The sequence below is a fragment of the Erythrolamprus reginae genome, chromosome 1 (genome assembly GCF_031021105.1).
Source record: "Erythrolamprus reginae isolate rEryReg1 chromosome 1, rEryReg1.hap1, whole genome shotgun sequence".
Classification (NCBI taxonomy): Eukaryota; Metazoa; Chordata; class Lepidosauria; order Squamata; family Dipsadidae; genus Erythrolamprus; species Erythrolamprus reginae.
The window spans coordinates 194,846,372-194,860,173 of NC_091950.1; the positions used below are offsets into that span (position 1 = coordinate 194,846,372).

Here is a 13,802-nt window from a genome sequence, read left to right on the forward strand (position 1 = left end):
GAAAAAGAAAAGAAAAATAAGCATTTAAAAAATAATAATAATGGAAATCAACAAGTGCATGCTAGTAGGGTGGCTTCCAGAGATCAAACTTACCAATTTCATCCTTGCAAGTGATGGGTTTTGTGCAAAATGAAGGTTTGCCTTGTCCCACAATATTGCAAGCGCTCACGCGGTACTCATAAGTATCACCTTCTTTCAGTCCTTCCACAGTGTATTTTCGATCAAGCATTTTCTCCTTTGTAACTCTAGTAAATTTATCCTTTCCAATGAGGCGGCTTTCCAAAACATACATGGTGATATCAGAGCCACCATTATACTTGGGTGGGTTCCAAGTCAGTGTAACAGACTCCTTAGTTACTGCTTTTACTTCAAGGTCCTCAGGCCTCTCGGGCACGGCTAGAAATAAACAAATACAGCAGATTAAACACATATTCCTGAGACTACTTTTATTGCAATCTCTGCTGATAAAAGATAAAGATACATACTGATTGGGTCTCTGATTAGGAGCTCTTTTGTTGTCTCTACAAAGGGGCCCATGCCAATGATATTCTCTGGTGCAATGCGGAAGAAGTATGATTTGCCCTCAATCAGTCCCTGAACGGTGGCATTTTGTCTGGTGACAGTATAAGTCACTGGTGTCCAAGCTCTGTGATCTGCTTCCCGCTTTTCAATAACATAGTTGGTAATAGCTGAACCTCCATCGTCTTCCGGAGAAAACCATGTAAGTTTGCAAGAGTCGTTGGTTAGGTTTTCTGTAAGGAATGGAACGCCAACTGGGCCAGGTACATCTGTTAAGGAAAAAGAAAAAAGAAAAAATGTAATCGGGACGGACATTTGCCACCAAGAACTAAGATCCTCAAGAATAGTGAGATATAGATATTCAGCTTATTTTTGTAGCTTACCTAGCACATCAACGATTATGGTCTTCTTTCTTTCTCCACCTGCGTTTTTAGCAAGGAGCGTGTAGATACCCTGGTGACTTCTTTTGCAGTTCTTTATGACCATAGAAGAACTGATAGCAGTTTCCTCAATTTTAGCTTCTTCTGGCAGAGGTTTTTCATCCCTGCTCCAAGTAATAGTTGGAGGTGGCTTTCCTGAGACATAAGCTATAATGCGGATGACCCCACCAGCATGAACAACAAGTCTGTCTCTTACGCTAGCATCCAGATGGAGATCAGGAGGCACTGTAGAAAAAAAAAGAATGTATTTTAAATATGTCATACTATTCAACACTGGAGTAGATAGGGGGAGGGGGAAGTATAAGCAGATACAAAAATCCTGCACAATGCCTAATTTCTCTCCTTTTCCACAAATAAGGCTCTGTCTAAATATGTGTATATGACACATTACATATGTGCACATGTATATATGGGTGCATTTGTATGTGTGCACATGTCATAAGAAGATCATTCTTTAAAGGGCATGGTCAAAGGACACTTGAATGAATAATAAGTAATTGCACTCTCTCTCTGGAACATCATTCCCTCAGAAATTAGAATGTTCCAGAAGGTGCTGAAAACCTGGTTCTGCCAACAGATCTAGAGAACCCAAAGTGGGATGGAGCCCATTAAATGGCTTGTGTGATGTGATGTTGCTGGGATGTGGGGTTATTTTATTATATTATTATATTATCATAGTATACTATTCTCTCTTTTATTAGTTTTACTGTTTTTATATGAGGTTTTTATATTTTTAGAAACCGCCATCTGAAAAAAGGCGGCAATATAAATTTCCTAAATAAATAAATAAAATTCCATCACAAATCACCCTCATAGATTGAAATACACTAGTTCTTAGAACATACAACTTTTTTTCCAGCAGTAATTCAAAGAAGACTGAGGGGAGGTGGTATCAAATATCAGGAAAAAGCCACCTGTGGTGAGACTCAAAGGTCTGTGTTGGTGGGGAATAAAACAGAATGGCAATCGGGGAATGCTGCAATTAGGTATAAAAAGAATAAGTTCAAAATAAAATTTATCAGAAAACAGGGCATCCTGAAGCAATGGATGATTTAGACCTAATCTTGTAAGGCATTTACATTTTTCAGCAATATAGTCTCCTCTATTCACTCGTATACTTCTCAGTTCATTAAGATATCATATAAGTTAAATGATAGATTTTCAATATTTTACCCTTTTAAGAAAAAAAGATAATATTTTTTTCTAAGAAATACCTATTCTGTCTTTCATTTCAATAACTTCAGTAACTTCTCCAGGCTCTCCAATACCAGCAGCATTGATTGCTCTGACTCTAAATCTGTAGAAGCCTCCTTCTTTTAATCCTGCCAAAACAAACTTGGTTCCTCTTATTTCTTTATCTTTTGCCTGAAAATGAAAAATAACATAGAGTCATTTATGACATTTCCTGCAGGGCAGAACAACTAGAGCAGAAGGGAATATGGCTGGCTCTAATATTGTCATGCATGTTTCTTTATATAGGAATTGACTGTAAAGTTCCAAATCAGGAAAAATTCATATAAGATGACTAAAAGATGAAAGAACCATCTTTATCTCTGAGGCACATAGTATGTGGGTAACCTAAATTCGGAGGTAAATCGTGTACAGACATAGTTTCTCCATGTGTCCCTAATTCACAAAGTACATATGTGTTATTCCACTAAATGCATATGCCACTGTGCCAGCTGGAGCGAGGGGGGCGTTTGCCCAGGTTCTCCTGGTGCACCTGTTGCGGCACTATCTGGACCGGGGCTCACTGCTCACAGTCACTCATGCCCTCATCACCTCGAGGCTCGACTGCTGTAATGCTCTCTACATGGGGCTACCTTTGAAAAGTGTTCGGAAACTTCAGATCGTGCAGAATGCAGCTGCAAGAGCAATCATGGTCTTCCCTAGGTATGCCCATATTTCACCAACACTCCACAGTCTGCATTGGTTGCCAATCAGTTTCCGGTCACAATTCAAAGTGTTGGTTATGACCTATAAAGCCCTTCATGGCATCGGACCAGAATATCTACGGGACCGCCTTCTGCTGCACGAATCCCAACGACCAGTTAGGTTCCACAGAGTTGGCCTTCTCCAGGTCCTGTCGACTAAACAATGTCAGCTGGTGGGACCCAGAGGAAGAGCCTTCTCTGTGGCAGCCCCAACCCTCTGGAACCACCTCCCCCCAGAGACTAGGATTGCCCACACCCTCCTTGCCTTTCGTAAACATCTTAAGACCCACCTCTGCCGTCAGGCATGGAGGAATTGAGACATCTTCCCCAGGCCTATATAATTTATGTATGGTATGTTGTGTGTATGTTTTTTAAATTATGTGTTTTTTAGTTTTAAATATTAGATTTGTATTTTACATTGTGTTCTACTATTGCTGTGAGCCGCCCCGAGTCTATTAGTATTATTATTATTTTGAATACAGTCTTATTCTAGACATTAATATGTTCTGTATGTAAAATGACATTTTAAAAAGTGATGCTAGTCAAAACTAGTAATTCCAAAATTAGAAATTTATTTTTCTAATTTCTAGCACTTTCTCTGATACAGTAATTCGTTTGATTAATATTTTGGTACAAAAACATCCTGTAATGGAGCCAATGTTACACAGGCAGTTTGTATGTGTACAGGTGGCATTGTCTTCCTCTTTTCTTTTCAGATTAAGTGGCCTTGTCCGATACAAATGCCTTGCACATTTTCTCTTCCTTGCTCTTGCTCCATAGGTTATCCATCCTTCTATAAAAGCTTCCTAAAGAGACCCAAAGCAGTGAACCTGCTGAGATCAGACTGAGGAAGCAGAGACATCTTGGAGAATGGAGCTCAGTGTTCATCATTACATCTTGAATATGTCCAATGATTAAGCCCTACCACAACGTGTCAAAAATAACTTTTCATGGCATCTTATTACTTACCTTTTCCCATTCATCCTTTCCTTCCTCTTTGAATTCAACAAGGTAACCAGTAACTTTAGAGCCACCGTCTTTTAATGGTGGAGACCACTCAAGATCCACTGATGATTTTGTCCAGTCAGTGACCTTTGGAATTGGAGGGCCAGGTGGAGCTGAAAAACATATGAATATTTATTTATAATAAGCATCTATTTCCTATTGTTCGATAAGGCCCCCCTTTGCTTCTTTTCATATAAAACAAAAAGCAACTAAAGTCATTTACCAATTGGGTCCCTTGCAGTAACTGGATCAGAAGGCATGCTTGGTGGACCAACACCAGCAGCATTGATAGCATAGACGCGGAACTGATAATCTGAACCTTCAATGAGGCCAGGTACTTTGTAAGAAACGCCAAGGGTCATAGGCTTAATAGGATCACGGTTAACTCTTGTCCATCTCTTTGCAGTGGTTTCTTTGCGTTCCAGCCAGTAACCTGTCACTGGAGAGCCTCCATCATATTCTGGTTCCTCCCAGTTAACAGTCATGGAGTCATGTGTGACGCTGCTTACTGTTGGTTTGTCACAAATTCCAGGAACAGCTAGGGGAAAAAAGATACAAAGATTGTAAAATAAAGTACAGTAATACTGTTCATTTTTTGAATAATATTTTGCAGCTTTTACTTGGAATTGTGCAAAAAAAGACAGACTGGGATAGCTAGCTATAACTCACACCTCTCAAATTTTCCTACTTACTGAAACATTATCAGCAATTGGGGGAGCATAATTTTTAAAACTGGCTTTTTAAAGCTATAGGGTTCAATATAATTATTGCATTCTCTGCCAAACACTACCATTTCACATGTGATGCTAGTTCAACAGATCCCAAGAGCAGCATGACTGGTTGGAGCATATTGGATTGTCTTTATTCCAACTCTGTACTTAATAATAATAAAGTATTCAGACTCTAATTCAGAAATTTTAATATGTTTTTACTGTAAATATTAAAAAGAGGCTATCCAGAATAGAATATGTACAATAAATTTAAAATATACAACTTTATGTATAATAGAATACATACAATAAAGTAAAATTATACTATTCAATACAATTCAAAATTGAGTGATGATCTAAAATTAAGGTGTACTTTAAGAAACAATAAAAGTTATGTGAAGAAAAAATATTTTGAAGAAATAACTCTTGGTTTGTAGTGTTTTGATACAGCTCTCATTTGTGATGGTCATAGTGATTAAATATGATTCCTCTTCAGTTATGTTTTCTAAATAAATCTGTTTGAAACAAAATCTGTACTTACTGAAAAGATTCCTTGCTGTTTCAGGTTCACTATCAAGAGGTTCTCCAACGCCATATTTATTCTGTGCCATAATGCGGAAGACATATTGATGACCTTCAACCAGCTTGGGAACTGTGAAAATGCATTCTTTAGGTTCTTTGGTAACGTTGATCCATGTCCTTCTATTTGCTTCCCTTTTTTCAATGACATAGTTTGTTATTTTAGAGCCACCATCATCTTTTGGAGGTAGCCAAGACAATGTCATCTGATCAGCTGAAATAGATTCAAATTTAATGGGTCCTTCTGGTGGTCCAGGGCGACCTGAAAAATATATTTGATAAAGTGAAGTAAATTGTAACAAAAAGTAACAAACAGTAAATTAGATTGTCAAAACTAAAAGTGATTATTATTTACCTAGAACATTTAGTCTCATCTCCTTTGCATCTGTTCCAAAGTTATTGACAGCAGATAGGGTGTACAAGCCTGTATCCTTTCTGCGAGACTGTTGTATCACCAATGTGCAAGAGTCTTCACCCACAACTTTATTGACATGTTGATCATATATCACTGGTAGTTTGTCATCTGGTGTCTTTGGATGAGCTTTGGCCCAAGTCAGTGTAGGGAAAGGCACACCTTTTACCTTAGCTACAATGTTAATATCTGTTCCTTCTTCTGCCTCCATAAACTCAGTGAGTTCAATTGATGGAGGACCTACAAACAAAGCCAAGCAAAAATTATTCTATCAATATAAATGATATGGAAGTTAAAAGTATTTTTACTTGAATGTTGAAGTGAAAAACTTCTGATTGCTTCTCAATAATTTATTTTCTAACAAGGAGCAAAATATTGTTATATTATTTCTAAGTTTTGCTTACAAATGTCGGTAACGGTTGTTAACATAGTTAATTTTATTATATACATTTTGTTACATCTATTAACCAATATTTACATATTTGTCATTGGAGCTATTAGAACAATTGAAGCAATGCCCATAGTTATCTCTTTCTATATACTATGTAAATTTTTGTATTCACTTCATTAATATTCAGTTTTAAAATATCTTTACATTTTTGTGATTTTTGATTTTGTGTTAGACATGAATACTTGGTCATTTTTAGGGTTCTATCTACTTTATATCAGAGCAAACAAATTAAATAGATTTATATAGCATTGCATTCATAATTGATTTTGTAATCCTAATTATATTTCTAAATTTAATAGTATTGGTAGTATATATTTGTGCTAGCACCTCAAATTTTGGTTATTTTTACAATAAGTAGATTTACCCATTGGCACAATGGAATATCTTGAATTGAGGCATGGTGGTGCAGTGGTTAGAATGCAGTATTGCAGGCTAATTCTGCCACCTGCCAGCACTGACTCAGGTTGAATCAGCCTTTCATCCTTCCAAGCTCAGTAAAATGACAACCCAGATTGCTGGGAGAAATATACTGACTCTGTAAACCACTTAGAGAGGGCTACAAAGCACTGTGAAGTAGTATATAACTGTAAATGCTATTGCTATAAATGTTATTGGTCAATGGCTGAAATAAATGATGGTGATAATACTTACACGTCTGATCTTTGATAACAACAGGTCCAACTGTAGCTGATGGTCTGCTAGGACCTGCTTCATTTACTGCTTTCACTCTGAATTCATATTCATCACCTTCAATAAGGTCCTCAACTGTAAACTTTGTTTCTTCCACATCACGTTTATTGCACTGGCGCCAGGCTTCCTTGCCTTGACCTGTCCGATCCCAACGAAGGCACTCAATATTGTAATGTGTCACAGGAGCACCACCATCATTCTTTGGAGGTTTCCAAGTCAAGTTGGCAGAATTTTTGGTGATGACACCAAGCTTAAGTTTGATTGGTGGATCAGGAGGTTCTTTTAAAAGAAAGAAGCAAAACAGAGTAAGCACTGGTAAACATTACATTATGCTAATAAAAACAAGTTTTGTTGCTTTAATTTAACTCACGGATGGGATCTCTCGCTGTGGTTCTCTGAATTGTATCTGCTGGTGGGCCAACACCAAAGCGGTTTTCTGCACGTACGCGGAAGAAATATTGTTGTCCAGCTATGAGATCAGGTATAATTAATGATGTTCCAGCACAGTTTGCATTCACTTTGGTCCAGGCTTTCCCCTCAACAGTTCTCTTCTCTATAATATAATTTCTGATTCTGTCTCCACCATCATTGTCTGGCATTTTCCATGAAAGTTTACAGTTGCACCGTGTTATATCACTTACTTTCAGGTCTTTTGGTGGCCCAGGAACATCTATCAATAAGAAAACATCAGGGAATTATTAAGCTTTATTTTATCCCGCAGTATTGGAGAATCAATGCAAAATGAAGATTCAAAAAACTCACCAAGAACATTCACTCTCACATTTACAGTTTTCTGTCCTGCTTTATTTTTGGCTGTAATACTATATTTTCCAGAATGACCTCTGTTACACTCAGGAATAGTAATTACTGAAGTGGTATCAGTGGATTCCACCTATGTTGACAGAATCAAAATGAATTCATTTACAGATTATGTAAAAAGTAAAGCATAGAAACATAGAAGACTGACGGAAGAAAAAGACCTCATGGTCCATCTAGTCTGCCCTTATACTATTTCCTGTATTTTATCTTACAATGATATATGTTTATCCCAGGCATGTTTAAATTCAGTTACTGTGGATTTACCAACCACATCTGCTGGAAGTTTGTTCCAAGGATCTACTACTCTTTCAGTAAAATAATATTTTCTCATGTTGCTTTTGATCTTTCCCCCAACTAACTTCAGATTTTGTCCCCTTGTACTTGTGTTCACTTTCCTATTAAAAACACATCCCTCCTGAACCTTATTTAACCCTTTAACATATTTAAATGTTTTGATCATGTCCCCCCTTTTCCTTCTGTCCTCCAGACTATACATATTGACTTCATTAAGTCTTTCCTGATACGTTTTATGCTTAAGACCTTCCACCATTCTTGTAGCCCGTCTTTGGACCCGTTCAATTTTGTCAATATCTTTTTGTAGGTGAGGTCTCCAGAACTGAACACAGTATTCCAAATGTTAACTCTTTTAAGAGCTTCTAAGAATATAGTGATATATAAATTTAAATTTACTTAAATTGAAATTCAAATTAAATGTAATGAATTTAAATATAATATGATTTCTTACCGTAGCATCTTCGGGTATATTATGTCCATCCTTTAAATAAAAGAGTAAACAGTAAATCTAAAGATATTTAAATAAATGTAGTTAAAATTTAGAAACAGTGTTATTTTCCTTCTTTCTGACCTTTACTGCCTTCTTTGCATCTCCTTCAAATTCCCAAGTTACTTTGGGAACTGGGCGTCCTTTAATAATTGCCGGGATTTTGATTGTTGAGCCAGTACGACAAGAAAGCAAATCTTGTGCTTTCACATCAATAAATATTTCTGGCTCTTCTACAAGATATAAATCACATAAATCACATAAATGAAATTAATCTATTTATAATCATCCGAGCTATGCATTTTTCTCATGAAAAAATATTCATGTATAAAAGAGCTAGACCTTCCATTTTAACAAAGTTCTAGGGCTGCTTGGAAAAATATAAAATATAATATGTTAGAACATTAATAGCAGAAAGACCTCTTTGGAGAAGGTATCACGGAAATTCTAGACACCATTCACATCGTTAATTCACAATAATATGTTGGGCAGCTATTCTGAAATCTCCACTCACACATTATTTGATCTCTTATACTCTTTGACTTTATTTCACATTGTAACACGAAATATTCCAGAATGCTTACCTAGAATTTCTTTGCATGGTATTTCTGAGGTAGCAATACTTGGCTCTGATTCTCCTGCAGCATTTACAGCTTTCACTCTAAATCTGTACTTTCTTAGTTCTTTCAGGTTGGGAACAGTACATTCACAGGTAGGGAACAGCTTGTCTGGCTCATTCACATTCTTCCAATCTGTACTACCTTCTTCTTGCATTTCAACAATATAACCTTTAATAGGACTGCCGCCATCTTTTTGTGGAGGTTTCCATGTGAGAGATATGGTTGACTTAGTTCTATCTTTAACTTCTGGGCATGATGGTGCGCCAGGAGGAACTGTTGGGTAAATGTAAAATGGTCTGAATGAGATTTAGGTCTTCATTATTTTAAGTGGAAAAATCGTATATATTTTGCTTGGCTGAGATGAAAAAAACCCTCCCCCAACTTCAAATTCTAAGGATGTAGGCGATATACAGGTAGTCCTCAAGCTACAACCACGATTGAGCCCAAATTTTATGTTGCTAAGTAAAACATTTGTTAAGTGAGTTTGCCCCATTTTATAACTTTTCTTTCCCACGGTTGTTAAGTGTATCATTGGATTTGCTAAGTTAGTCATGTGGTCGTTAAGTGAATCTGGCTTCCCCGTTGATTGTGCTTGTCAAAAGGTCACAAAAGGGGAATCACATGACCCTGGGCTCACTGCAACCATCATTAATATGAGACAGTTGCCAAGCTTCTGAATTTTGCTCACGTGACCATGGGGATGCTGCAATGGTTGTAAGTCTGAAAAATAGTCACTTTTTCCCAGTGCTGTTGCAATTTTCAAAGGTCACTAAATGAACTGTTGAAAGTCGAGGACTATCTGTATTTTTCTAATAAAGCAAACAATTAAGGCAATTTGCTGTAATTGGGAATACATGTTCTTATGACAATGAGAAGTAACTCACAATATGTTACCCCACATACTTCATCTGCTAAAATCACAGGATCGCTATTAGACATATTCAAGGTAAATGAAACTAAATGGCAGAAGATGTCTTTTGAAATCAGGTAACACTTAATACTATACTCACAGATTGGATCTGCAGCTTCAACGAGATCTGACGGTTCACTGGGAGGACCAATTCCAGCGATGTTAACAGCCATCGCCCTGAACTGATATTTTACGCCTTCAATCAGACGCAACACATTGAATTCCAATCCTTTCACTGAAGGTTTTGTTACAGGTGCTCTGTTGACACGAGACCAATAGACACCTCCTTCTTCTTTCTTCTCTAGCCAATAGCCAGTAATCGGTGCTCCACCATTATCCAGGGGAGGGGTCCATGTTACAAGCATGGATGATCTAGTATGATCTATGACTTTTGGTTTTCCAGGTGGTCCTGGGAGTCCATAAGGATCCTTGATTACTACTTTCTCTGAAAGACATTCATCACTTATACCATACCGGTTTACAGCCCTAACTCTAAACTGGTATTGACCATCGGTTATCAGTTTATAGACCTGAAAAATATAACAAAAAGCACAAAATATCAAGTGTCATTAATTGGAAAATTAAACATTTGTGTTATTTCCACAAATTTCAAGACAGAGTATTAAAAGTCATTAGACACAAATCGGTCTTTCCAGATTCTTTTGTTTAACAATATTAAAAATTGTTTAAAAAATCAGTCTGAAAAATTGTTTGGATCTTCTTTACATCAATAACTTGCAACTATTTTGTAATGAAAATATCAAGCACTACATATTATTTATAAATAGCAGATCTAACATGTGGTAGCTCATTTCAAGATGACTTTGCATTAAAATATATCCTACTCCTAAATTTAATCAAAATACAATAAAAAAAATAATGCTTGTCTTTATTTGCATGCACTAGTTTTTATCTTAAAACCATGCATTTTCCTTCAAAATCAAATTTACCCCAAATCGTCTGTCTACCGCAGTGCTGGATACTTCCTCCCAATCAACTTTCTTCTTGCTTGCATCACGCTTCTCGATAATGTAGTGAGTAATTTCACTGCCACCATTATCAAGTGGAGCATCCCAGGTTAAACAGCAAGATTCAGCTTTAATGTCAGAAACAGTGAGGTTTCTTGGTGGAGAAGGACGATCTAGAAAAAGCCAATTTCAACACTGTTACATCAGAACAAAGGGAAGACTTTTTAATCATCGAAGCAGCTCATCAGATACTTACCAAAGACTTCAACGTGAACGTTGCGGAATGCAGAGCCCAAGCGATTGGAAGCTGTTACTGTGTAAGTGCCTTTATCATTTCTAACCACTGCAGGCATACTGAGTTCAGTTTTAGCCTCTGTTCTAGACACTTCCTTTTTGGTGATTTTAAGGGCATCTGATGTTTTCTCAATGGGAACCTCATTTTTGGACCATTCAATCTTTGGCATTGGAAGACCTGTCACATCAGCAGGAATGTTCACCGGTTGCCCTGCCATGACTTTGATAGTATCTCCCCTAACGGCCAGGCGCAATGTCACTGTCGGAGGTTCTGAAAAGAAAATTCCCACAATGAATAACAATGCAGTTCTTTAAAATATATTAATAACAGAACCCCACTCCATGTTATTATTATCCCAATTAAAATTAAGGTATAATTATTAAAGCACTTCACCTTCATCATCTTGTATAACAACGTTGAGAGGCAGTGAAGGTTCACTTTCTCCAATTTCATTGACTGCCTTGACTCGGAATTCATACATATGCAGATCGGCAAGATTATCCACAAGAAGTGAGGTGGCTCGGCAAGGTGTTTTGTTGACTCTTTCAAATTCATTTGAGTCATGTCTTCTCTTGTCCACAAGATAGCCAATGATAGGGCTGCCACCATCATTACGAGGAGGCTTCCAGTCAAGAGTAATTGATGATTTTGTTCTCTCGGTATACATGAACCTCTCGGGGGCAGTTGGAGGACCTATTGTGAGAAGTTATAGCGATAGGTTTAATTCATATGAGTCAGCAGTGTGCAGCAATGGCCAAAAAAGCTAATACAATCCTTGGTTGTATAAATAGATGTGAAGTATCTGGAGTTAGTTGGGGGAAAGATCAAAAGCAACATGAGAAAATATTATTTTACTGAAAGAGTAATAGATCTTTGGAACAAACTTCCAGCAGACGTGGTTGGTAAATCCACAGTAACTGAATTTAAACATGCCTGGGATAAACATAGATCCATCCTAAGATAAAATACAAAAAATAGTATAAGGGCAGACTAGATGGATCATGAGGTCTTTTTCTGCCGTCAGTCTTCTATGTTTCTATGGATTAGTACCACTTTATAAAGCCTTGGAGAAGAAACAATGGACAAACAATCAAGGAGAGAAGCAACCTGGAGTTAAGGAGAAACTTCTAAAAGTGAGGACAATTAATCAGTGGAACAGCTTGCCATCAAAATTTGTAGGTGCTTCATCACTGGAGTATTTTTAGAAGAGACTGGACAGTCACTTGTCTGAAATAGAATAAGGTCTCTTGTTTGAGCAGGGGTTGGACTAGAAGACCTTGAAGGTACCTTCCAGCTTGCTTCTGATTGACTGAACTTGCACTGGAAGATTTTTTAAATCACGTCTTATGTAGTAGTATGATTTATAATTAAGGCATGGAAAATTTAACTAATGAATTTATTTGGTATTACATTTCTATTTTCGGAGAATTAGATACATATATTATTCTGTCTATGTTAATGCACTTTTGAAGATGTCTCTGCTCAGTTATCATTCCAAAAAGCACTTTGATAAAAGAATGCATTGACAGAATCAGACAACAGATAGCCTTTATATTATAATTACATGTTATGATTAAGGATAGGTCGTTGTGCTTTCATCAAATCTTGGAAAGAGCAAAAAGTGCACCCTGTCTCTACAAGAACCATAATGAACATTTCTGTCTGTTTTCATGATAATTTGAAAATATTCATATTTCTAGTTTCTTCTTGGTACTCAAGCGTTTTGATATTCTAATAGATATTTTACACATACTCTATGTGAGTTCCAAATTTAGTTCCCAGGCTCCTGGGTTAAATTAATTTGTGATTTACTGTGCTTCTTTAGTTTGGTTCTTAATCATAAATAATCTAAATTAGAAATAAGAGGAGTTCAGCCTTGTTGAATTTATTTTGTATTTCAAGAAATACCCCAAGATTTACCAAACAGGGACAACTGCAAAAAGCATACAACAAAGACCAGGGGCAGAGTGTTTGGGGGCAAATATGCTTTTACTATCAGGACTAGGTTGAAGTCATAATATTTTTACACAAAATATATTGCAGTTATTATATAAGTGGAAACCATGAGTGATCTACTGTGACTCACCCAAATAACAGTATGGAGATCTGTTTCTGCCTAATTCTGCTTGCAATATGTTTATGGACTGAAGGACATATAAAAGATAGATGGGCTATTTGGATTTAGATTTAGTAGTTCCTCCCTGGATCATGTTAAATCACTAGGAAAATATTCTGTTTTGCCCCAAAGCAACTAATATACTTGTATCATTAGATTAGGTATTAGTAATGTTGAAACAGCTCTTTTGACAGGACTAAGGTATTCCTCCAAGAAATACATATGCCCCAGCTATAACTGTGAAAAAAAAATCCAGTAACTTTTATCAACAGGAAAAATCTTGGTATTGTCACAGATATAACTACAGTATTTGCTGTACTGTGTAATGTACTGCCATTGAATGGTATGTATGTGTATTGCCTAGATTGGTTGAGTTATGGGTTTTAAACTGGGGTTTATAGTTTTATATTTTCCATATTTGACTTCTTTTTTATTGTATTTGTATTTTTATATTGTTGAAAGCCGCCCTGAGTCCTTTGGGATTGGGCGGCATAGAAGTCAAATAAAATAAAATAAAATAAAATAATAAAAATAAATATTTGACAGTTGAAAT

General features: G+C 36.6%; 1 protein-coding gene across 1 annotated transcript in view; it reads right to left on the reverse strand.

Annotated features, from left to right (window-relative positions):
- LOC139169288 (titin-like) overlaps positions 1-13,802 on the reverse strand; it is a 329,115-nt gene that overhangs the window by 73,749 nt on the left and 241,564 nt on the right. The window contains exons 111-128 of the mRNA XM_070755280.1: positions 11,527-11,826; positions 11,095-11,403; positions 10,821-11,011; positions 9,971-10,400; positions 8,925-9,233; positions 8,425-8,573; positions 8,305-8,334; positions 7,503-7,632; positions 7,111-7,410; positions 6,702-7,019; positions 5,543-5,839; positions 5,150-5,449; positions 4,122-4,436; positions 3,863-4,011; positions 2,174-2,324; positions 903-1,184; positions 486-788; positions 94-396 (exon numbers count right to left, since the gene is read on the reverse strand). Coding sequence (XP_070611381.1) covers positions 94-396; positions 486-788; positions 903-1,184; positions 2,174-2,324; positions 3,863-4,011; positions 4,122-4,436; positions 5,150-5,449; positions 5,543-5,839; positions 6,702-7,019; positions 7,111-7,410; positions 7,503-7,632; positions 8,305-8,334; positions 8,425-8,573; positions 8,925-9,233; positions 9,971-10,400; positions 10,821-11,011; positions 11,095-11,403; positions 11,527-11,826 — 4,566 coding nt within the window. The remainder of the gene's footprint in view (positions 1-93; positions 397-485; positions 789-902; positions 1,185-2,173; positions 2,325-3,862; positions 4,012-4,121; positions 4,437-5,149; positions 5,450-5,542; positions 5,840-6,701; positions 7,020-7,110; positions 7,411-7,502; positions 7,633-8,304; positions 8,335-8,424; positions 8,574-8,924; positions 9,234-9,970; positions 10,401-10,820; positions 11,012-11,094; positions 11,404-11,526; positions 11,827-13,802) is intronic.